This window comes from Danio rerio, chromosome 19 (genome assembly GCF_052040795.2).
Source record: "Danio rerio strain M-AB ecotype USA chromosome 19, GRCz13ab, whole genome shotgun sequence".
Taxonomy (NCBI): domain Eukaryota; kingdom Metazoa; phylum Chordata; class Actinopteri; order Cypriniformes; family Danionidae; genus Danio; species Danio rerio.
In genome coordinates, this window is record NC_141039.2 from 10,695,014 (window position 1) to 10,720,417 (window position 25,404).

At 38.7% G+C, this 25,404-nt stretch overlaps 3 protein-coding genes across 35 annotated transcripts in view; 2 read left to right on the top strand and 1 right to left on the bottom strand.

Moving 5' to 3' along the window:
* Positions 1–11,999, top strand: part of fam131ba (family with sequence similarity 131 member Ba) — an 86,911-nt gene extending 74,912 nt beyond the window's left edge. For 19 of the 30 annotated variants that reach the window (XM_087295449.1, XM_087295451.1, XM_087295464.1 and 16 more), the window contains 2 exons: positions 511–768; positions 5,608–11,999. In XM_087295449.1, coding sequence (XP_087151575.1) covers positions 511–768; positions 5,608–5,850 — 501 coding nt within the window. In that variant the 3' untranslated portion in view covers positions 5,851–11,999. The remainder of the gene's footprint in view (positions 1–510; positions 769–5,607) is intronic. The other 11 variants (XR_015516495.1, XR_015516498.1, XR_015516497.1 and 8 more) reach the window with 3 other exon arrangements.
* si:rp71-15k1.1 overlaps positions 1–25,404 on the top strand; it is a 465,095-nt gene that overhangs the window by 324,956 nt on the left and 114,735 nt on the right. The window lies entirely within an intron of this gene.
* Positions 13,570–25,404, bottom strand: part of clcn1a (chloride channel, voltage-sensitive 1a) — a 51,887-nt gene continuing 40,052 nt past the window's right edge. For 2 of the 4 annotated variants that reach the window (XM_087295072.1, XM_087295074.1), the window contains exons 16-23: positions 21,601–21,734; positions 21,130–21,326; positions 19,378–19,459; positions 19,121–19,206; positions 18,737–18,781; positions 18,442–18,546; positions 18,219–18,305; positions 13,570–16,047 (exon numbers count right to left, since the gene is read on the bottom strand). In XM_087295072.1, coding sequence (XP_087151198.1) covers positions 15,574–16,047; positions 18,219–18,305; positions 18,442–18,546; positions 18,737–18,781; positions 19,121–19,206; positions 19,378–19,459; positions 21,130–21,326; positions 21,601–21,734 — 1,210 coding nt within the window. In that variant the 3' untranslated portion in view covers positions 13,570–15,573. The remainder of the gene's footprint in view (positions 16,048–18,218; positions 18,306–18,441; positions 18,547–18,736; positions 18,782–19,120; positions 19,207–19,377; positions 19,460–21,129; positions 21,327–21,600; positions 21,735–25,404) is intronic. The other 2 variants (XM_087295073.1, NM_001082910.1) reach the window with 2 other exon arrangements.

The following is a 25,404-nucleotide window of genomic DNA, read 5'->3' on the forward strand; positions in this document are numbered from 1 at the left end:
GTTTTTCAAGTAAGTGCAAACACCTGAAGCCCATGCTCAAAATTGTTTTGTACAATTACCTCCTAGGACTGTTTGACACCATCATTTTCCAAATGTCAAGCGCTAACCACTGAAAGCAGCTGTGTCGTCTGCTGCTCTGCTTATTTACTATGGAGGAAAAAGAAATAAAGTGGTTTCTCAGCTTGCAGAAATGATTACTTTTGTTATTTATATAATCGCAATAGTTTTCAGATGGTTTTATCTTGGAAATGTTCCCAATGCGATATTGTATTTTGCATATAGAGTACATTTGAAGGAGAGCAACATGGCAGCGCATTGATCGGATGTACCTATTCACGCTCCTACAGCAATCGAGAAATTCACTTTTGAACAGCCACGAACTGAAAGTAAATTTGACTGTTAATGTAAATTTATATGATTGTAAATGATTCTTCAGATAAATCCATTGTCCTATCATTACTTTACACCAGTCAAGATCCCTAACTGTTTTCCTCACGTTTTCTCTTGTAGTCTTTGGAGCACCGACTGCACAGCGCCTCCCATTCTTTACAAGCCACGCCCAACAGCACTATTCACAGTTTGGGTCCGCCCACCCACCCGCGATTGGCTGACCTGTGGGCGGCGGCTCAGGTGGAGCCCCATCAAGTGGAGATGTTGGGACACATGGGGGCCACCATGGCTGAAATGGGAATGGCAGAAGTGTATGGCGAGGAGCCTGTTTTAGAGACCGAATGCATCCCGGAGCAGCAAGAGGAGGAGGAAATCAAGGTGAGATATCAGACTTTTACATCCATCACCACTTTTATGCCAATATTATATTATTTAAAACAATTCTTATTTTGTTTTGGAGGTCTCCTAGAATAAGTTTACTCATTTCAAGCAGTTCAGAATTGGTTCGTCATTTTTGGAGACAATAACCCTTATTTTTTGTGCACTTTAAAACTAAGCAGACCTTTCGCCTTAAGAAATAGCACTTTAGCAACTGATTTTTGTCTTTTTGGAGGAGGATACATCCATCCAAATTAAAAAAACAAAACACTTTAATATCCTTTTTATATACATTGGAGCATCACTTCTCTTCTCATAGTGGTTCAAGCATTTACTCTCTTTAAACTCCTCTTTTGAAGTGCGTACTCTGCTCTGATTGGTCAAAAGTCTGTTGTGATTGGTGTACAGCTTACAGAGGGTATCAAAAACTAAGTGGCCATTACTGCACTGTAAAAAAAATGCTGGGTTCTACACAATTCCCTCATGTTGTCCCAACACAAGTTGATTAAGTTAACCAAATTGCTTCAACAAACTTAAGTGAATTGAACATAAAACAATTAAGTTGTGTCAAAAAAAACAAACAAAGAAAAAAAACAAGAATTGTGTTGTTTTGGCTCATTTTAAATAAGTAGAAAAAAAAAAGTTTTTTGAGTGTGTATCTGAATTTTGGGAACATTGGCTGCTCTGAATTTCCAGGAACCACCCAAGTAGCCATGTGACTGACAAGTAAAGCAACCAATCACATATCGTTTTCTGCTGAGAAATGTTTAAATGTCTCCTACAACAGTAGTCTCCAACCTTTTTCTCACCGCAGACCAGACAACACTTGACAATTTTTCCACGGCCTGGGTGGTGGGGGTTAGTAATATGGGGTGGTGTACGTAGTTTTCTAGGTGACCATCAACCGCTCCCTCAGAGGATGACAAGCTGACAAAACATTGCTGCAACTCTGATATAAGTTTAATTCATATAGAAAATTTAAAAGCATTGGGTGTTTGTCTGAGATATTTAGTCTACCGAAACGTGTATACTCCATACAAAATATGAAGCTTATCGGTCAGTTCTTGTCATGTGACTCGCAGTGCATTCGTGCCATTGTGAAGATGGTTTTAACTCGGTGAGCCTGGAAGGCGCATCGCCCACAATATGCATGCACAAGCTGCACTCCTTGATTAGAAATATTAGAAATAACTTGCATGCGGAAAACGACCACCATCATTTTCAATCTGTAACAGGCAGGGTGGATTCACCGGATTTGTTTACAAATGGGTTGCGGATTTATTTGGTAGTTTCTGTGTTGTTTACTGGCCCTTTTTCCCTAAGCAAAGAAACTTTCCAAAGGCATCTGTTTCTTACTTGTTTTGCTACTATGTGGGTTAAATTTTACTGCTCAAATCCCTGAGATTTAACAGAGAGAATAAAAGATCATTCAGACTGAAATAATTAATAACACAAAAATAATTAATGATTTCTTCTGCAGCCCAGTACCAAGTGATCCACGAATTGATACCGGTCCAAGGCCCTTGGGTTGGGGACCATTGCCCTACAACAGATAGGTGTGGAACCAGTCAGTCACTGATTCACAAGTGCCTCAAGAATTGACAAAAAAAACAACTTAATCTTAACTCGCATGAAATTAAACATTTTGAACACAAAAAATAATATCACTGGGAGAATTTAATGATTTTTATGGTGTAATATGGATTAACACAAACATCTACACAAAAAAAATGCATCTGAGCCAAGAAAACCATTACTTAACTTTGTACAACATATCGTTGACAGCCATGCCAAACAGATGCTCCTGATAAACTTCTGTTTGGAGAATATCTCTCCACTTTTTAACTCAAACAAGCAGTTCTGTCCAACTGAAATGTCAGCATCTGCTCTTTATTTTTTGCCAGCTTATGTAGCTGTTATCCCTTTTGCATTTAGGTATTTTATTTAAACCTTGCCAGATTGTCAATCTTGATGAATTCTCACTGTGTCACTAATGTAAACACTAGTCTCTTCTTGGATCACATGGTTTTAACCCTTGTGTGCTGTTGGGGATGTTTTCATCCATTCTGGGGTGATTTTGAGTCTTAATTTGGCCTCAACTTTCTGTTTCTGGGACAAATCTTATTTTGACACATATTTTAGAAAAATGCTTTGAAAAAAAAAAAAAATTAGTAAACATATTGGGCCCTATCATACACCAGGCGCAACAGGGTGCAAGATGAGTTTTATGTGATTTGTTGCTATTTTTAGACCAGCGCAACCCTAATTTTTACATTTTGTGCCATGTTTTTTTTAAATAGTACATCCATTTGTGCCACTTTTTGGACTCTAAAAAGGAAGTGTGTTAAGGTGCATTGTTATCGCATTACTATTTTGAAGAACTGAATCCTAGACTGCGCCATTGACCAACTAAAAGCTGCTTTAAAGTCCAGTGCAGAGCGCTTTAGTTCTGGGCCTATCTGGTCCAAACACTTACACATTGCCTAATACACACTGGATGTACAGCAATGCACAAATATATATTTACAAATGAAAAAAATTAAAGAATTGAATTGTTACAAAAATTATTTTCTACATAGATATAAAAACCACTGCCTTCATCTCAGGGGGCTTTTTTCAGTCTATTTATGACAATTTGCATTTTGTATAATGTTATTATTAGTATGAGTGTTATTTATTATGTCTACATTTATATGTGTTTTAATAAAAACAAGTTTAGATTAGTCCATCTGTCGAGTTTTGGAGACGTATGCATAATCATATGGGGCATAAAAATATGACGTGTGCTTGGACATATCTAATTTTTATCATCGTTTTCTGACCACACTTCGTTGTTATTGTTCATTTACTCATTTGGTTGAAATTAGAGCTGATTTCAGAAATAGTTTTGAAACAAATCTTTACACTTAAACAAAATCAAATATGTAGGATGTCTTCAGTAGAGTGTGTACAACACCTTAACCAGGAAAGTAAAGTAAAGAGTAAAAGTACAATAAAGAGAAAGTAAAGAGATCAAATGAAGGAGGCTTGTTCTTTATTCTCACGCTGCAGATGGTCTGTTTAACTGTTTTCTTGCTAATGAAGTGTTCAGTTTTTCCCCTTACAAAGTCTGCCATGTAAATAGCATATGCACCATGGTGCGATGCAACTGACTCTTTCGCCCCATTCACATGGGGCTTCAGCGTCAACGCTTGATTGAAGGTGTGTCTGAAGTTGGGGCTGCCACGATCGTCATAGCAGCGTCAGCCAATGAAATTCAGTCAGCAATAGGCCACTGTCAAGCTGGTGTATTTGCATACAGCAATCTGATTGGCTCAGAAGCGTTTCTGTCAGCGCTTGAAAAGTTGAACTAGTCCCAACTTCTGTAATGAGCAACGCCTCTGAAGCGGTGCTAATGGATCCACAATGCAGTTTGGCAACGCCTGACTTCACCCATTCAAAGTGAAATGACGCTGAAGCCCCGTGTGAATGGGGCGTTAAAGAGAGATGAGACTGATTGGTTTAATGGACATTATGCTCAAAACTCACCCATAACACATTGAGAGAATAAGCACTACTCTGTTAGACCTTGCGTTGGGGCGCAAACCGTATTTTCCCATCCTTAAAAAAAGCAGAAGTGGATTCGGAGACGCCCTTAATGATTTTTCACCCTGCGATTTTGACTTTGTGCCTTGATTGTTAAAATAGAGCACAGTATATGTATTTATGCACATACACTGCAGTTTTACTCCATAGAATGCCTTTCAAAAGTCGGAAACAGCTGTGCTGATGAGATGAACACCCAGAAAACCAGACTGCTTCTCCATGACATTGGGATACAGATGTGATACAAGGTTATATCAAAGAACTGCAAATAAGAAGATAATAGAACAATTTATCAATGAACACACACCTCATTCTCTCGCTGTCCACGGCCTGTGCTTTGCTGATCAAATGAAAACCAAAAGATGGGGAGGAGCTAAATTCTGCCGCCGTTTTCGTATCAAATTTAAAGGGGATTGAGGAGATAATTCAGTGTGCAGTTTATGAGCTAATCGCAAAAGTTTTAGAGGGCTGAGTAGAAATATAGGGGGGCTACAGCCCCTAAATAGGCCTAGCAACGCCCATGCACAAGGGTTAAAGAATACAATTCAGCCAATAAGCAAATGAGGTCCCACTTTATATTAAGTGGCCTTAACTAATATGTACTTACACAGGAACTAATAGTTTGTTACGATGTACTTATTGTGTAAATACATGTATTTACTTGATTAAATACATGTATTATGCTTGATTAAATACATGTATTATACTTGATTAAATACATGTATGTAATTAAATTTGTAATTAAATTTTGTAATTACATTTGTAAAAACACTGTTGACCATCCCTTACACCTTAACCCACCCTTAAACCTACCCATGCCACCAAACCTTTCCAAAACCCAAGCTCTATCCCAACTCAAAAGCACCACAAGTGTTCTCAAATACATCATAAACACAGTAAGTACATTGTATTTATTTTTTTGATGTAAGTACATAGTAGTTAAGGACACTTAATATAAAGTGGGACCCCAAATGACTTTTAATTAAGCAGTTTTACTGTTTTAATTGTAATTGGAGCATATTATGAGTTCTTATCCTTTAAAAGACTGAAACAAAAGAGATCTCAACTGCAGCTGACATTAAGCAAATGTATTACAAACCTATGTAGGGTTGTGCAGGAATTAAGGCTGGACTTTCAGAGCTGGTTCTTTTCATTTGGGAGACAGTAACCCCATTTTTTGTGCGCTGAGCAGACCTTTCGCAATGAACAAATAGGACTTTGACATCAAGTGATACTTATTCTGTCTTTCTGAAGGAGGATGACATAACGCTTACCCTTGAACCTGAATTGACCTCCGTCACCCCCGCTCTGACCCCTCCGCCCCAGCCCCAGAGAGAGGACTCCACTCCGCCTGCAGGCCTGAGCCCGGGACAAGCACCAGCAGAACCCATGGCTGAGCACATCACCTACGATGTCACATCGTGCGTCGTCCAATCGCTGGAGGAGAAGGAGGAAGAGGTGGAGGATGGGGCTATGCTTGTTGTGGCAACCAACTGACGGAGCGAGGAACAAATAAACCCAAACTGTCTGTGAAATAATCAACCAGTTAAGCTATTGTATACGCCCTTTTACCCCAGATGTGTACTCGTACGGACTGTCACATCAGGATCTATTTGTTATTAAACGCTGAAGGAATACGCTCTCAAAGCGCCGGGCGCATATAGAGACTAAATATGGAAGAGCGTCAAAGCCCAGGATGACGCATCATATGTGCTGCTGCTGCTGCATCTGCTGATTTACGATGGGAGCGCTGGAATTCGAGGCCACTTGCAAATCAAGAGTGCAATACTGAGAAATCAATACAACCAAAAGAAAGTGCATGCATTTTTTGGGGAGGGAAGGGGAGTATTTAAGTGACTGAACAGTACCCACATAGTAATAATACATATATTGATTTTTGTAATAAAACTAAAAGCCAATGAAACATGATGTATTTGTATGTATATATTACATGTATGTACTGTATGTATGTATGTTAGTATGAATGTATGAATGTATGCGTCTTTAAAAGGTATATCCTGGAAAAAAAAATGTTACGAATTTGCCGTTTGCGTGAAGTGTCCCCTATGTACCTCCACACACACACGCACACACACACACAATCACTTAAGGACCGTTTACACCAAGAATGAAAACTATAAGTGCAATTTTAAATCCTCAAGCTTTTTAAAGCAAGATTTTTACGTTTAGAATGATTACTAATACTAAAGCATTATTGTTATTGTTAAAGTCGTCCTACTGCAATACGATAACGACAAACTTAACGATTACTATTTGTACGTCCCCATTATTTCTTACAAGTGTACATTGCAGTTTTGTCAATGTTATTACTTGATTGTATGGGCGTTATCAATGTTTATTAGTTAATATATAGGGCCAATTGGGGACTTCTGCACCTACTGGTAGGCATAGAAGACTGTTCTCATCCATCCACATGGTTAATCAGCTATAGATGACATATGGCTGCTAGCAGAAGTTGCGAATTATTTATTAAATTTCGCATAAATTGTATATTATTAACATCTACCCCCACCCTAAACCCAACCATCTCAGTAATAAGAACACTGATCTGAAGTCTTCTCTATTAGTATAGCTGATTAACCATGTGGATGGCTGATAACAGCCTTCTGAGCCTACTTGTAGGCGCAGAAGGCCCCTACTGGCCCAAATCTATCAGTTGATAATCACTGATAAGTGAATGATAACATTCGAAGCGGGTGGTTTTGTCGTTAAAGTGATTCCAATTACATAATTTAATGATTAAAGTGTGGACTTTTTTTTGCATTTAAAACTGTCACTATGTAACAATTTATGTTATATAAGCAACTGTTTAGGCGGCACAGTGGCTCAGTGGTTAACACTGACACCTCACAGCAAAAAGGTCGCTGGTTCAAGTACCGGCTGGGTCAGTTGGCATTACTGTGTGGAGTTTGAATGTTGTCCACGTGTTCGCGTGGGATTTCCTCCTGGTGCTCTGGTTTCCCCCAGTCCAAAGATATGCTCTTTAAGTGAATTAAATAAACTAAATTGACTGTAGTGTATGAGTGTGAATTCCCAGTACTGGGTTGCGGTTGGAAGGGCATCTGCTGTGTAAAACATATGCTGGAATTGTTGGCGGTTCATTTCGTTGTGGCGACCCCTGATAAACAAAAAGGACCAAGCCAAAGGAAAATGATTGAATGAATTGTTTATAATAAGCATGCACCACAGTTCTTTAGAGAAAATAGATCACTATTTTCTATTAAATCCCAAAAACATTGCATGAATTTACATGACAACACTGTCATAAATCATAAACTTTTGAAATTAGGCTACAAAAGACGTGCTTTTAAAAACAATGTCATTGTCATCTCTGTGTCAGCTACAAAAACAACGCAAAGTTGAGAAAATGTCAGATGCACATCTAGAGGCAAAAATAGATTCTTTTTAAAAATAACATTATCAATTAACATACGAAACAACAAAAATGGACTACGAGTACATTTGGGATTTTCTATTTACTTTCTTTGCACATTTTTTCCAGCATGTGCAATAGACAGCCTGATCTCACGAGGAAATGAAATTATCTTATGTTTTGTGGCTAATTTGTAAGAATTCGTACAAATTCAGTCATACGGAAAGTCAGTCGTACGATTTTAAAAAGAAGCCGTGGCACCAAAACTTCACCCCTAAACCCAAACGTCATTGGGGGTTGAGCAAATCATACTAAAATGTACAAATAAGGTTTATAGGAATTAGCTACTAATTCAAAAAGTTAAGAATTGTCGTGAGATTGCTTTGTTATACACCATGTTTGGTGTTTTCCCAGTTCAGTCAGAGTATCTTTTGGTCATTGGATTTTCATTTCAAAAACGAGTTTTAAAAAACAAAAATGAGCGTTTTTTGATTTTAGTTATAAAATTCAAAAATTAAAAAAATGAGGTGTTTTTCTTTTTAATGGTGAAAAACGGATAAGTAAAATTTAACATGATTTGATCTTTATTTTTTATTTTGGATAACAAAAAATAAAATCACCAGAAAATAATTAAAGTCTTGTTTTTTTTATATTCTAACACACAGTATTTAAATTTTCGTTTTTATTTTAAAACAAAAATAAAAAACAACCTCAAGTTTCGTTTTTTCAATAGCGGTTTCTAACATGAAAATCCAATGACCAAAAGATACACAAACACAGTTCCATGATATCGTCAGTATGCAATAACTTTTTAAAAAGCTTCCATTTTTAAGTATATCGCTTCAGTGTAAACACCCTTGGAATCGCATTTTAGAACTGTTTCTTCGTTGTTATAGCTATTTTTCTTGGTGTAAATGAGCCTTAATGCTGTGTCTACACTGGATGCAACAAATGCGAAACAAAAAATTTAACGAATTAAAATCAGGATGCAACTAAACAAAATCTCCAACTGTAATAAACCACGACTCGTTAAATTTCAGATGTACTCCTGATGTACTTTGCGTAAATTTTTGCATCAGCTGTGGACACATTTTTACACATTTTCACACACACACACACATCCATACACACACACTGAAAAAAAAAACATGTTTTTGCTCTTAATATAACCAAGCACAATACTGCCCAAATGAAAACAGTGCTGCCCTTTTCAACATCCTAACTGTATTGTTACTAAGACTTATGCACTACTATGGACATAAACGAATGTACTGCTCATCTTCTTTAGTGACAGCTCAGTTCTGTCCTCCTTTTTTTCATTTCTACTTCATTTTTTTTGGTCATCGATGTCTATGTTTATTTGTTTGTGTATACTGCCTGGCTGAGCTGCTCAATATTGATTTGCACTGAACAAAAAGGAAAACTAAGGAGTCATCTTCGTCGAGTTTCATCAATCTTCTCCACGAAAAAAAAAAAAAGAGAAGGAAACTTTTGATCCGTTGAGTCTTAGACTACAGGAAAGTCATCCTGAAGACCACTCATGGATCCAGTCATTTACATTTTTGATGAACTAATCTGTAGGAGCTGAATTGAACCACTTTTTTTTGCTTCATTATAGCTTTTTGAACCCTGTAGCGGACACGATGCAAAGAGACAAACTCTCATTACCTCAGTGAAACGGTGTGGTAATGGGCTAGTTGACATGTTCGGTCACAGTATGTTTTTGTTCACGACAGACCGTATGACTGTGGAAAGAAGTGAAAAAGAAGGTGCTTTTCTGGTTAATGCTTGCAGGCTTTCCACTAATTATTTCATAAGCTGTCATTTAAAAACCCGCTGCAGAAAAAGAAGTGCCCTCAACTACTACCCAGCAGAAACACAATGTCATATGATGTTAGTATTAGGTTAGATTTAGGTTGTCAGCATCTAAGGACAATGTTGTTTTGACGTCCAATATCAATGTGAAATGACGTTGATAACTTTGTTGATTTTAGGTTGTGTTGGAAAGTGACCAAATCTAACGTCGAGCCAACATCATATTGACGTCAAATACATTTATTCATCAGGTATGGCAACCAAATACAACATCTGATAGACGTCATGTTGGTAATGTCCACACAGCACCAAGCTGTAACATCATTAGATGTTGATATTTGGTTGATTTTAGGTTGTGTTGGAAAGTGACCAAAATCCAACGTCGAGCCAACATCTTAAACCAGTCATATTGACGTCAATTGCTGACAGTTACTCATCAGGTTTGGCAACCAAAATCCAACATTTTACAGATGTCATATTGGTAACGTCCACACAATGTCAAGCTGTAACATCATTATACGTTTTATTTGGTTGATTTTAGGTTGCATTGGAAAGTAACCAAAATCCAACATTGAGCCAACATCATAAACCAACGTCTATTGACGTCAAATACTGACATTAATTCATCAGGTATTGCAACCACATTCCAACATCTTTTAGACACCATATTGGTAACGTTCACACAATGTCAAGCTGTAACATCATTAGATGTTGATATTTGGTTGATTTTAGGTTGTGCTGGAAAGTAACCAAAATCCGACATCAAGCCAAGATGTTAAACCAATATCATACTGACGTCAAATACTGATATTTATTTGTCAAGTATGGCAACTAAAATCCAACATCTGATAGACGTCATATTGGTAATGTTCACACAATGTCAAGCTGTTACATCATTAAATGTTGATATTTGGTTGATTTTAGGTTGTGTTGGAAAGTAACCAAAATCCGACATTAAGCCAACATCTTAAGCCACGTCATATTGACGTCAAATAATGACATTTATTTGTCAGGTTTGACAACCAAAATCCAACACCTGATAGACGTCATATTGGTAAGATTCACACAAGTCAAGCTGTAACATCATTAGATGTAGATATTTGGTTGATTTTAGGTTGTGTTGTAAAGTAAACAAAATGCGACATCAAGCCAACATCTTAAGCCACGTCATATTGACGTCAAATAATGACATTTATTTGTCAGGTGTGGCAACCAAAATCCAACACCTGATAGACGTCATATTGGTAACGTCAAGCTGTAACATCATTAGATGTAGATATTTTGTTGTTTTTAGGTTGAGTTGGAAAGCCACCAAAATTCAACGTCGAGCCAACATCTTAAACCAACATCACATTGACATCAAAAACAGACATTTATTCGTCAGGTACTGTATGGCAACCAAAATCCAACATTTGATAGAAGTTATATTGGTAACGTTCACACAATGTCAAGCTGCAACATCATTACATGTTGATATTTTGTTGATATTAGGTTGTGTTGGAAAGTGACCAAAATCTAACGTTGAGCCAACATCTTAAACCAACATCATATTGACATCAAATACTGATATTTATTCGTCAGGTATGGCAACCAAAATCCACAATCTGATAGACATCATATTGGTAACGTCCACACAACGTCAAGCTGTAACATCATTAGACGTTGATATTTCGTTGATTTTAGGTTGCATTGGAAAGTAACCAAAATGACGTTGGGTCATTTTGGGTTCTGACATCAATCCGATTTTCATTTCCAAACAAAATTCAGCGTCCCATGACGTTAGGGTACAACGTCAATCTGACATCATGTTGACGTCCTGTGCCTGCTGGGTAGTGTGCACATCTCAAAAACATTTGTCGACACTTGTATGTGTTCCAAAAGAGAGTGAGAGAATAGAAAAATAATATTTTGGGTGTGGCAACATTAACATCAGATTTAGATTTAGAAGCTGTTTGGTTTCGCAATGATTTCTACTCTCTGCTGATTTTGAGGGTTTGGATTAACGCTGTTATGCAATGCTGAGGCAACATTTATTTTTCTATACTAACGAGGCCTGCGAGTTGCCATTCTTGTGATATTTTGAACATCTTACGACTAAAGAAGAGTCTCATTTTCACAGGTCTAATGGTTATATTTAGATCGGAATTAGAGCAAAATGATTGCATTATTTGGGAAATACACTCTCAGCATCTAGAGCTCTAATGTCCAAAGTTTGGCGACACTAATAGCTGACAGCAATGACGTTACAAGGTCATCATTTTCTGTCAAATAAGATGCATTTAGTGCAGAATGGCAAAGAAACGCAGTGAATACTGAAATAAAAAATAAGGGTAGGTACCGATCTTGCAGTTTCTTCAAATCTATTTGGTGTCATCCTGTAACCTCATTCAACTCATGTGCATTTTAATGTGCTGTAAATAAAATACTTATTGTGAAATGCTGTGTCCTTAATTTACGACTGTAGAGATTTATTTACATTAATGTGTTCATATTTGGATAACCTTTTACTATTTCATTGAATCGCACTCTTACACAACCATGCTTAAAGTAATTTTAACAAAAAGTATGCGCAAATAAAGGTTTTATTACATTTAATTTATTTAACTATTGTTAAGCCCTGGATGAGGCGACGCAGTGGCGCAGTAGGTAGTGCTGTTGCCTCACAGCAAAAAGGTCGCTGGTGCAAGCCTCAGCTAGGTCAGTTGGCATTTCTGTGTGGAGTTTGCATGTTTTCCTTGCGTTCGCGTGGGTTTCCTCCGGGTGCTCCGGTTTCCCCCACAGTCTAAAGACATGTGGTACAGGTGAATTGGGTAGGCTAAATTGTCCATAGTGTATAAGTGTGAATGAGTGTGTATGGAAGTTTCCCAGAGACGGTTTGCAGCTGGAAGGGCATCCGCTGAGTAAAACGTGTGCTGGATAAGTTGGCGGTTCATTCCACTGTGGTGACACCAGATTTATAACGGGACCAAACCGAAAAGAAAATTAATGAATGAATAAGTCCTGGATGATACGATCAAAGTCTTTTCTTACTTCAATTTTTTTTTGTTTTGTTTCAAGTCCAAACTTCTTATGTTGTGTTCACACTAGATACATTACGTGTGAATAAATCACACTTTTCGCACATAAATAGACGCGTAAACATTGAGTTTACACGCTTCATTCCCACGTCAAATTTGCTTCACAATAGACGCGGATTCACAAAATGGGCAGGGCATCTATCTGCCTGGTGACCCTAGCTTCATTGCTAAATGGCTAACTTGAAAATGATTGAGAGTTGCTGTGCTTTATGTGCTTTAGGAAGGCTGAAAACAGCATAGGTTCATTTGGTGGCGTGTCTGAGTCCACTAGATCCTATCTGAGGTGCACCCAGCACTGTCAGTTCATCAACTCTTCCAGAAACTGTACCTGGATGATGGAAGCTATCAGGGGTGCTTCGGACTGAGCCGAGCCCGGTTAATGAGCTGTTGTCCAGTGTCGACAGGAGGAGTTCCCCTCGGGACACTAACAACAGGCACTATGTCATAATCACGCCCCTTCAAGAGCAAGCTCCAAAATTTGTTCAGTTTAGTTTAGTTGGTTTTATTGGTACCCGTAGCTAGCTTTTTTTTTTTTTTTGCAGCTAAGTTTTGTTAACTGATGTCTATTCACATCTTTGCAATGACTTAACACCGCGTCTGGTTTGAACGCACCACTTTTTTCAGTTAAAACAAGCTAAATAATCTACCAATGAGGTACCAATGATCTTATGTCAAAATAAAAAACAAGATTATTTTGTTTACAACATTGGAAGACTATTTAACTTGTTTTGAGGAAATCGTTGATTTCAGGTTTTGGAGTCTCTTCCAATATTCTGATGAGTTGATTCAGGTATGTTTGATTAGGGAAAGGTTGAAAATACATACCATTGGTGTGCCTTCAGGAACAGATTTGGGAAACACTGATCTAGAAAAAGCTTTATGATTTAAGAATGTTTAGATATTTGGACTAGAAAGAAGACAAAAAAATAATCTAAGTAAGAAAAGCATTTATTTCAGTGTGCTTCTGTGTGTTTAAACTCTTCTTCACGCTATTCAGAGTAAAATTAGGAAGCTAAAAAACAATGAGAGAAACATTGAAAAAGCATTCATCTTTCAAAAATTCCTTTATGAATCTGTCAATATCTCATCACGCCAAGAGGGAAAGAGACGAATGAATAAATAAATTAATAAATATGACAAACACAAACAGAAACGGAGGCAGATAAATTAAGTGACTGAAGACACTGAGCTATAATAAATGAACTTTTCACTTAATAATAAGAAGACAGTAGATCACATGAACTAACACAGATTGTTCATAAAGAGCAGAGTCCTTGGTTTAAAGACATGAGAGACACCTGAGAGTGAGAGTTTTGAGGGAAAAGGTTGACAGATGAAAGGTTTCATTAAGAGAAGACAGTGTCCACAATCTGACTTTTTACAAAGTACAAATTACACTCACCGGCCACTTTATTAGGTACATCTGTCCAACTTCTCGTTAATGCAAATATCAGCCAATCACATTGCAGCCACTCAATGCATTTAGGCATGTAGACGTGGTCAAGACGATTTGCTGCAGTTCAAACCGAGCATCAGAAGGGGGAAGAAAGGGGATTTAGGTGACTTTGAACGTGGCATGATTGTTGATGCCAGATGGACTGGTCTGAGTATTTCAGAAACTGCTGATCTACTGGGATTTTCACGCACAACCATCTCTAGGGTTCTCAGAGATAATAGTCTGCAAAAAGAGAAAATATTCAGTGAGCGGCGGTTCTGTAGGTGCAAATGCTTTTTTGATGCCAGAGGTCAGAGGAGAATGGCCAGACTGGTTCCAGCTGATAGAAAGGCAACAGTAACTCAAATAACCACTCATTAAAACCGAGGCATGCAGAAGAGCATCTCTGAACGCACGACACGTCCAACCTTGAGGCAGCACAGGCTCATCAAAATTTGACAATAGAAGATTGGAAAAACATTGCCTGGTCTGATCAGCGTTGATTTTTGCTGCGATATTCGGATGGTAGGGCCAGAATTTGGCGTCAACAACATGAAAGCATGGATTCATCCTGCGTTATATCAAAGGTTCAGGCTGCTGGTGGTGGTGTAATGGTGTGGGGGATATTTTCTTGGCACACTTTGGGCCCATTAGCCCATCTATGCCATGAAAAATGAAGGCAGTTCTGAAAGCAAAAGAGAGTCGAACCCATACTAGTAAGGTGTACCTAATAAAGTAGCCAGTGAGTGGATAAGGGCAAAAGAGAAAATGTTTCATTGAAATGTTCTGAAAATATGCCACCTGCTGGACACTATTTGTTTGAACAACTATAGCCGTGAAATGTTCCTTCAATTTCTTCTTTAGCTCATAAAATAAAATACTTCCTTCATAATCTTCCTTCATCATCTCTTCCTAACATTTAAAGTTATGATCATTTATATTCATTTTCATTTGAAGTGAAACCAAAGTATATTTTAAAGGTTACTGAGGAGAAGACAAATATTTGACAATCTCATAGCATGTTTTATGATATATATGACTTTTTTTTTATTATTAATGATGTTTTTTTTTTTACAAAAGAAAAAGGGTAGGAAGAGAAAAACCCGGTAGAATTTGAAGATTTATTTACAACAAAATAAAATAAAATAGAAAGAAATAAACAGGAAATAAAGAAGGGAACATTCACAGAATTTCTTAGAGGAAGAAGATTAGTAAGAGAGCACTTTCTTCTTTACATTTTTTTATAGAATGAAAAAAAAACAACTCAAACTTTTCTTCTTTCTCTAAAATTGTCAGCCTGTTTTCACGAAGAGGAAAAAAAGAACTAAAAACTACTCACAGAAATGTTTTAACAGAAAAAAGCAGGAAAAACTAAAAGGAGATCAAGGGGACATCCTAAAACTCTGAAACGACAAAAGTAAAAAAAACAAAAAAACAAAACAAAAAAGAGTTATATAAAAATCTCACCTCAAAGAAAAGAAAAACAAACGTCACTTGTCTTAAACGGGCTCCTCGCTTTCTTCTTCCTCCTTGTTCTCCGGGACAGCTTGCAGGTTGGAGAGTGGGATAGGGGGTGGAGGCGAGGAGGGCGGCAGATTCGGGCTGCTGTCGCCACTTCCTGCCTCACTGTCACTACTTCCATTCCCACGACTACTGCTACTGCTGCTTCCTGTGGTTGTGCTGCTGCTTTTACCCACAATCACATCCCGCTTCACACCCTCGATCCACACCTCCATCTCCTTCTTATTCTCTTCCACCGGGGCGGGTGGGCTGGAGGAGTGCGAGTGGGAATGAGAGTGGGAGATCACAGGTGGAGACAGAGGTGAGGACGGGGCGGTGGTGGAGACGGGTGAGGATGGAGGAGATGAGGCCTGAGGCTTTGAGGCTTTTTTACGGAGGGTGTCCCTGAAGCTGGCCAGAGGGGGGCGCAGACGGACACCACTGCGTGTCGAGCCCTCGATGGCTTTTTGAAGCTGAGGTAGAAGAAGAGAGAAGAGTTCAAATGTATATTAGCATACCGTTGTTAGCATAAGGATCATAAAGAGATAAAGTGAAAATGGTAATGGTTTATTATTGTGAATGCAACAACTGCTTAAAAAAGGAAACACAGAAGGGAGAATGATGGAGATGGATGGATGGATGGATGGATGGATGGATGGATGGATGGATGGATGGATGGATGGATGAACGAACTGATGGACTGATGGATAGGTAATATGATGTTTGGATGGGTGGTTGGATATACGAGTGGATTTATAGATGGGTGGATGGGTAAAAAGATGGATGGGGAATAGATGGATGAATGGATGGACGGATGGGTGTACTGATGGCTAGATGGGTGGTTAGATGTACAAGTGGATGTATAGATGGAAGAATGATGCATGGATTGATAGATGAAATTTTGGATGGATGGGTGGGTGGAACGGTGAAATGATGAATGGATAGATGGATGAATGGAAGGGTGGGTAGGTGGAAGGGTGAATAGATAGATGGATGTGTGGAAAAGTCAGTTGATGGATGGATTGATGGAAAGGTGTGCTGATGGTTGGATGGATGGAAGGGTGAGTTTATTAATGGATGAATGGATGGGTGAAGGGGTGAATTGATGGATGTACGGATAGGTGGAAGAGTCAGTTGAGGGATGGATGGATTGATGGGAAAGAGCATTGATGAATGATTGGATGAATGGGTGGGTGGAAGGGTGAATTCATATATGGATGGATAGATGAATGGATGGGTGGAAGGGTGAAATAATGGATGTATGGATGGGTGGGTGGAAGGAAGGGTGAATTCATATATGGATGGATAGATGAATGAATGGGTGGAAGGGTGAAATAATGGATGTATGGATGGGTGGGTGGAAGGAAGGGTGAATTCATATATGGATGGATAGATGAATGGATGGGTGGAAGGGTGAAATAATGGATGTATGGATGGGTGGGTGGAAGGAAGGAAGGGTGAATTCATATATGGATGGATAGATTGATGGATGGTGGGTGGAAGAGTGAGTTGATGGATTGATGAAAAGGTGTGTTGAATAGGTGGATGGATGAATAGATGGATGGGTGTAAGGGTGAAATGATGTATGGATGGATGGATGGATGGGTGAAAGAATGAGTTGATGGATTGATGGAAAGGTGTGTTGATGAATGGATGGATGGATGGACGGATGGATAGGTGGATGGGTGAAATGGTGTATGGATGGGTGGAGGGGTAAATTCATGAATGGATGGATGGATGGGTGGAAGAATGAGTTGATGGATTAATGGAAAGGTGTGTTGATGGATGGTTGGATAAATGAATGAATGGATGGATGGATGGATGGATGGATGGATGGATGGATGGATGGATGGATGGATGGATGGATGGATGGATGGATGGATGGATGGATGGATGGATGGATGGATGGATGGATGATTTGATTAATGGCTGGATGGGTGGAAGGGTGAAATGATGGATGGATGGATGAGTGGATGGATCAATGGGTGGGTGGAGGGGTGAATTCATAAATGAATGGATGGGTAGAAGAGTCAGTTAGTGGATTTATAGCAATGTGTGTTAAATGGTTGGATGGATGAATGGATGGAGGGAAGATTTGATTAATGGATGATGGGTAGATGGATGGATGGATGAACAGGTGGAAAAGTGAGTTGATGGATGGATGGATTAATGGAATGACGGAAAAGTGTGTTGATGAATGGTTGGATGGATGCATGGAAAGGTGAGTTAATTAATGGATGGATGAATGGGTGGAAGGGTAAAATGATGTAAGTATAGATGGATTAATGGGTGGGTGGAGGGGAAAATTCATAGATGGATGGATGATGGGTGGAAAAGGGAGTTGATGAATGGATGGATGGATTGATTGATAGAAAAGAATTGATGAATGGATTGATTGATGGAAGGGTGAGTTGATGGATGGATGGATGGATGGTGTGAGTAAAATGATCAGTAGCTGGTTGGATGGGTGATTTTATAGGTGAGTGAGTGCTTGGATGGATAGATGGATGGATGGGTAGATGAAAAAATGAATGTATGAGTGGATGAGTGGATGGATGGATGAATGGATGCATAAATGGAAAAGTGAATAGACGGATAGGAAGGTGAATGAGTATATGGATGGATGGATGGGTGAATGGCCTACCTCTTTCAGCGCCACGACTCCCACTAATTTTCCAGTATTGGTTACATAGGCATGACTGAGGCCCAGTAAAGAAAAAAGTGTGTGTGTCTGTTAGAGAAAAAAAAAAAAGATGCTTTAATTTATTCTACAATATTATTTTCAATGCAGAGCTGCTTTGAAACAACATGTAAAAAGCTCTCCATACTTTACAAAAATATGTGACTTGACTTGGCAAACCTCTCACCTTATGTAGTGAGGTTCTCTCCACCAGCTGAAAGGGTGATGGATCTATTCTGATCTGGTTTATTTCCAGAGGTTTGTCCATTTCACTCTCCTCCCAGGCTTTGATCTGTCAAATGTCACAACCAGGCCTTATTTGACGTATTATAAATTATACTATAATACTGTTTTATTTTAGTAGCGTGTCTGCATTTATAAACCACACAGTGCTAAAAAAAATACAACAAAACCAATATCCCACATTAATAAAAAATCATGCTTAAGTATCTCATTTGACAGTACGGTGGTATTGCTAATACCTGTTCTGGAGTCATTGTGTCGGTTAAAGGTGGAGGATAAGGCTCCTAGAGTGAAGAAATGGCAAGATAATTTAATAATACAAGGCATGGTGCATCTGATTCAGCAATCAACTCATTAAAATTTTAGACTGAGTATTTGCATATTGACACGTTCAATGGAAGACCATTCACTTCCCTTTAACCGCACACGTCCTTGAAAAACACTGATGAATTTTAATGCAGACCATTAGCAATGTATTTGCTCTTCTCATTTTCTCAGCCTTTCATTAAAGTTTCATACAAGCTGACAGTAATTCATTTAGTGCACTCAAATTCACTTGATGTAACACACATACACACACACACACTCTTTTCACAAGAGACCTTTAAACACAAACAATGTACCTGGGGCTGACCTTCTGTGTGTCTTTCCGACGAGGACGAAAATAAGTTACGTAAAAGTCTCCTGAAAGACTGCGAAGGACCCTTATCTAGGCAAGAAGAGGAGAAGAGATAGGAGGGGGAAAAGAAAAAAGCAGGAGGAGGATTACAGGATGAGCATCACTTCTATCGCCTCAAGATGCTTGTTCAGTAGAAGTGCCTGCCTGAGGTTTATTAAGGTTTTAAAGTGGACAGTTCAGTAATGTCTGAGCGTTTCTCACCAGGAGACGTGTGATTGGTGGACGGTTCTGAAGGTTTGGGCGGGGGCACCGGGCCGTTTCTCTCTTCTTGAACTGGTATTGTCTGAACACAAAGAGAGACAAATAGATGGATACATGGACCCACAGAAGGACAGACATACAGGGGTTGGACAATAGCTATGTTTCCATCAAAAGTAGGAATTAAATTTATGCGCATAACTGGAACATCGCATTAAAAGACGTGCGAATGAAAGCATCTAAGTAGTCAAAGAGAACAAAATCCTCACTACCTGATTAACTGGCGGCAAATATCAAAGTACAAATGCAATTTGCTGTGCTATGTGAAGCTGAGTGAATCTTTATTTTATTTACTAAATGACTTGCGCCTCAGAAGACAGTATGTCGCCATGCAATGAACGCATGGTGGTGTTTGAAGGTGTCAGACGTTCACAGACGCTTTTGGCAATTCTGGAGGTAATTAATAATATAATAACACTAATACTGAAGCGGTTAAAGTGTTTTAGAATGACTAAAACAACATTTTAGATGTTTTACTTTGTGCTCACCCTGCTGGTTTGTCAATTTAAGCATATTTTTTATCATCACATGATCTCTTATAACAAAACCACATGACTTTTTTGATGCACATGCTGGAATTTGTTTGGTAAAAGTGTTTCCATTGTAGTTTATTCGCATCTTTTCTTAACGAATAAAAAGTTTACCCTACTCAGTTATGTGCATATGTGTTTTATGCGCATTTTCAAAATTGATGTGCATCTTGGCATTTCCATCAGCGGTTTTTTATATACATATTCAAAATGCGTATAAAAATAGGTGGATGGAAACATAGCTACTGAAACATTGACCAACTGAAACTGAAACATTGACCAATTTAGTGTTGGAGGTTTCATGGCTAAATTTGACCAGCCTGGTGGCCAATCTTCACTGATTGCACATTCCACCAGTAAGAGCAGAATTTCAGGTTTAATTAGCAAACTAATAGCACAGTTTTGCTTAAAATATTGCAATGCACACCACAATACGGAACCTGTCCAACAGGAGTAAGCTGTCTGAAAGGGATCCAGGTTCCAGGTGCTAACCCAGATGCCCAACCACAGCTGCCCAACACATTGCAGATATAAATGTGCACCTCAACTGTGAAAACTGTTCGTCTGGAGCTCCACAAGGTCAGTATACATGGCTGGGTTGCTATAGCCAAACCTTTGCCAATATCAAACATCAGTTTCAATGTTGCCAGCAGCAAAAAAATTGGGCTGTGGACAAGGTGAAACATTTATTGCTCTCTGATGAGGTTACATTCATTGTATTTAGGACATTTGAAAGAGTTACGGTGTAGAGAAGCCCCAAAGAAGTGTACCACCCAGACTATTGCATGACCAGAGTAAAGTATGGTGATGGATCAATAATATCATGGCGTTCCCTAGGCCAGATACTTTTGCTAGATGGGTGCATCACTGCCAGGGACTACTGAACCATTCTGGAGGATCATGTGCACCTAATGGTACAATTGTGATCTTGTAGACACTGATTGGCATGTTTCTGTGTTTTTGAATAGAGTTGGAGCTAAACTATGCAGGACACCGGCCCTCCAGGACAGAGTTTGCCCACCCTTGCACTAGACCATACTAATGAATTATTGTGGTCTAAAAACAGGAGTTTCAGTTTCATTGTCCAACCCTTGTAGGTAGACAGAAAGACAGACAGATAGATAGATAGAAAGTCAGACAGACAGATGATTCTCTTTGAAAATACCTTTTCATCTACATTCTCTTCTTCATCTTCTTCATCTTCATCAACAAAGGCAAAGGATTCCCAGCTGATTTTAGCACAAGGCACTTGACCTTGTGGGCTCTGTCCTTGTATTAGGATCCGCCTCTCTGCTGACAGCCACCAATCACAGAGGGCGAGCAGCTCAGATCTCTCAATGCTCCCCAACAGAATCATAGAATCTGTTGACGATGAAGTGAGTTCAGTCACATATGAGAATGATTTCAAAACCTATATACTTTCAAGATGTGAACAAGTCTGAAGTTCCACAAAGCTGCAATATCATGTTGCTAAGTTAACAGCATGAGGTTGATAGCTCGCTAGGTTCCCGAACAGAGCTTTAGATTGTTTGAGTGGAGGAAAACAAACACATAAAGCCCACCTTGGTGTACTGCATGCAGCTAGAAAAATGTCATAATGAGAGATTCAATCAGACTGAGGAAGTCATCGAGATACCTTTCGAGTCGACCAGTGGGAAGGTTTTTAAAGAGGTCGAGTCCAGCAAATGCAGCACTTCTCTGTATGTAGACTGCGAACATAAAAACTTCACTTTCCTCACCATGATGTCCTCCACAAAGATATTATACTGACTGCAGGAAAACAGAAATTGTATAGTGAGACCGACACTTAAAAATGATGATTAACTAGAGCTGCAGGCCTCCGCTAGATTAAAGATCCGTTCTGACAACTAGGAAAATACAATGCTTACTACAATTAATTCTCGAATAGACGGTTCCCTCAGAAATGGAAATTTGCTGTTAATTTACTCACCCTCAAGCTATCCATTTATGTGACTTTCCTTTCAATAGAACATTAAAGAAGAACTTCAGCTGAATGTTTGGCCTTTGGTGATTCATATAATGAATGCCAATGGCTACTGGCACATAAAACGTAAAAACGAAGTAGTAAATAAACCCTGACAGTGAGGGTGACTAAAGTCACAGCAAATATTCATTAAATCCTTTTAAACTGAACAATAGCGTACTTTTAGCCACATAGTTATGTCAAAATAAATGTATGTATTAAATGTGTTATATAATATAACAGACATACAGTGCATCCGGAAATTATTCATAGTGCTTCACTTTTTCCACATTTTTCTTATGTTGCAGCCTTAAAATTCTACACACAATACACGCCATAATGACAATGTAAAAAGAGTTTTCTTTTAATTGTTGCATATTTATTACAAATAAAAAACCTGAAAAATCACATGCACATAAGTATTCACAGCCTGTGAAGCTCTAAATTGAGCTCAGGTACATTCTGTTTCCACTGATCATTCTTGAGATGTTTCAGCAGCTTCACTTGTAGTAAATTCAGTTGATTGGACATGATTTGAAAAGGCATACACCAGTCTATATAAAGTCCCAGGGTTGACAGTGCATGTCAAAGCACAAACCAAGCATGAAGACAAAGGAATTGTCTGTAAACCTCCGAGACAGCATTGTCTCGAGGCACAAGGCTGGGGAAGGTAACAGAAAAATTCTGCTGCTCTGAAAGTTCCAATGAGCACAGTGACCTCCATCATCCGTAAGTGGAAGATGGAAGTGAAACCACCTGGACTCTTCCTAGAGCTGGCCAGCCACCGAAACTGAGTTATCGGGGTAGAAGGGCCTTCAGGGAGGTGATCAATAGCCTGACGGTCACTTTGTCTGAGCTCCAGCATTCTTCTATGGAGAGAGAAGAACCTTACAGAAGGACAACTGTCTGTGCAGCAATCCACCATTCAGGCCTGTATGGTAGAGTGGCCAGACGGAAGCCACTCCCCACCTGAAATTTGCCAAAAGGCATCTGAATGACTGTCAGACCATAAGAAACAAAATTCTCTAGTCTGATGAGACTAAAATTGAACTGTTTGGAGTCCGCTCATCACCAGGCTAATACCATCCCTACAGTTAAGCATGGTGGTGGCAGTATCATGCTGTGGGGATGTTTTTCAGCAGCAGGAACTGGAAGACCAGTCAGGATAGAGCGAAAGATGAATACAGCAATTTAGAGAGACATCCTGAGTGAAAACCGGCTTCAGAGTGCTCTTAATCTCAGACTGGAGCGATAATTTATCTTCCAGCAGGACAATGACCCAAAGCACACCAAAATATTAATGGAGTGGCTTCACAACAACTTGGTGAATGTCCTTGAGTGGCCCAGCCAGCGCCCAGACCTAAACCCTATTGAACATCTCTGGAGAGATCTGAAAATGGTTGTATACCGTCACTTCACATCCAACCTGATATAACTTGAGAGGTACTGCAAAGAGGAATGGGCAAAAATTCCCAAAGTCAGGTGTGCCAAGCTTGTGGCATCATATTCAAAAGGACTTGAGGCTGTAATTGCTGCCAAAAGTTGAGCAAAGGCTGTGAATACTTATGAACGTGATTTTTCAGTTTTTAATTTTTAATTATTTTGCAACAATTAAAAGAATAGTCTTTTTTCACATTGTCATTATGAGGTGTTGTGTGTAAAATTTTGAGGAAATAATTCATTTAATCCATTTAGGAATAAGGCTGTAACATTAAAAAAAATGTGGGAAACGTGAAGAGCTATGAATACTTTCCGGATGCACTGTAGGTACATCAAATTTCCTTTTGTTTATGGTTATGAGCTTAAGACAAGTTATTCTGTATACATAAAAATCCTATTAACTGGATGTTAAGTGTCAGCTTCTGTGTTTCAATAGTGTCTTTAAATGATTCTTGCTCTAAATATGCCTGTAAAAATTTTTGCTATACTGTATACATTTGTTGATTAAAGACATTTAGCTGTGTAAATCATTATAAAATGAATGAACGTCATTGTTTTTACTATTATTTAGGGGTTTAGGGCTGCGTGATCCTTATGAAATCGCAAACCTGACTGAGCAAAACTACGACTGTCATGCACATCTTGTCAGGGAAACACGGTGTGATCTATAATAAATCTCCTTTGAAAGCCTAATTTTGTTTGCCTTTTTGCTGTGTGTCAGTTTCGGGTGTGCATTTACTATAGGCAGCACTATGCATTGCTGTTAAAGGGCACCTATTTTACCCCCTTTTACAAGATGTAAGACTTTGATGTCTCCAGAATGTGTCTGTAAAGTTTCAGCTGAAAATATTTATTATGTAATGTGGAATCTATCCGTTTTGTTGTCTGAGGACTATGTAGCTGTTTTTGTAGCGCGTGGCTTTGAATCCAACTGAACTGCTTCTCCTCTACCCCTCTGAATGTGTCTGTTTCTCATCATGCTTTATGTTAGATAAACAGCCATCAGTGATTAGACAGACACGGATGAAGCTGAAATAAAGTCACTAGTCAAAAATACCAAGTAAGTTTATTACATGTATTTGTGGTGGAGTCTATTCAAGCCTTTCTGAAATGATGAGTCACACACAGATGCTTATTGCAGTACACATACACAAACACACACGCACATGCACATTTACCGACACCATGCGGCCGTGGTGATTATATCAGTTATGAATTACTTAACTTCCAAAGGAGTTATAGTTTTAATGTTTTAATCCCAGTTTCTTTGCAAAAAATGTTCTGTGGATATGTGTATACATGTTATTATGGAGAAATGGCGCCTGTCAATCAACTTGATGTGCAGGGAAAACTGAACATCTAAAATATCTTAATCTGTATTCTGAAGATGAAGGTGTCTAGGGATTGTAATCATATGAGGGTAATCATTAATAATATTTTCCATTTTTAATCCTATTTTGGGGTAAATTAACCTTTAAAAAATAAGCAATCTTTTTTTTTTTTCATTCTGTTGTACCATAAACAATTTTTTGCCCTTTGTTGGTTTGCCATGTCCAATGTCAACTCCTGAAGCAGAACCACTGCTCTGTACCACAAAGGTTGCTTAAGACCTGTGAGCTTAATGAAAGGGTAATAAAAAGCCCAAATCTAATATGTGTGGATGAGCTCAGAGCTAGCTGGAAGAATGCCAAGGCTTCATGTTGCCGCCCCTTGCTGACAAGTGTATTTACTAATAGCTCCTGCTGCTAATGAATCACAAGGACTTTGAGGTGCTGTCAGCACATCAGGGTGAGGGAACCTGCCTGTGCTCTCAGCCAAACTCTTTTGTCTCCTACAGAATGTGGAGTCACAATAAATATCTTCACATTAGCGAGACTAGAAATTACGAATAGGCATTTTTTAAAAGGTTTCCATTTTACAAGATGTAAGATAAGTCTTTGGCATCTACAGAATGTGTCTGTAAAGTTTCAGCTCAAATACTAATTTGAGCTGAATATGCAAATTCTGGAGTAAAAT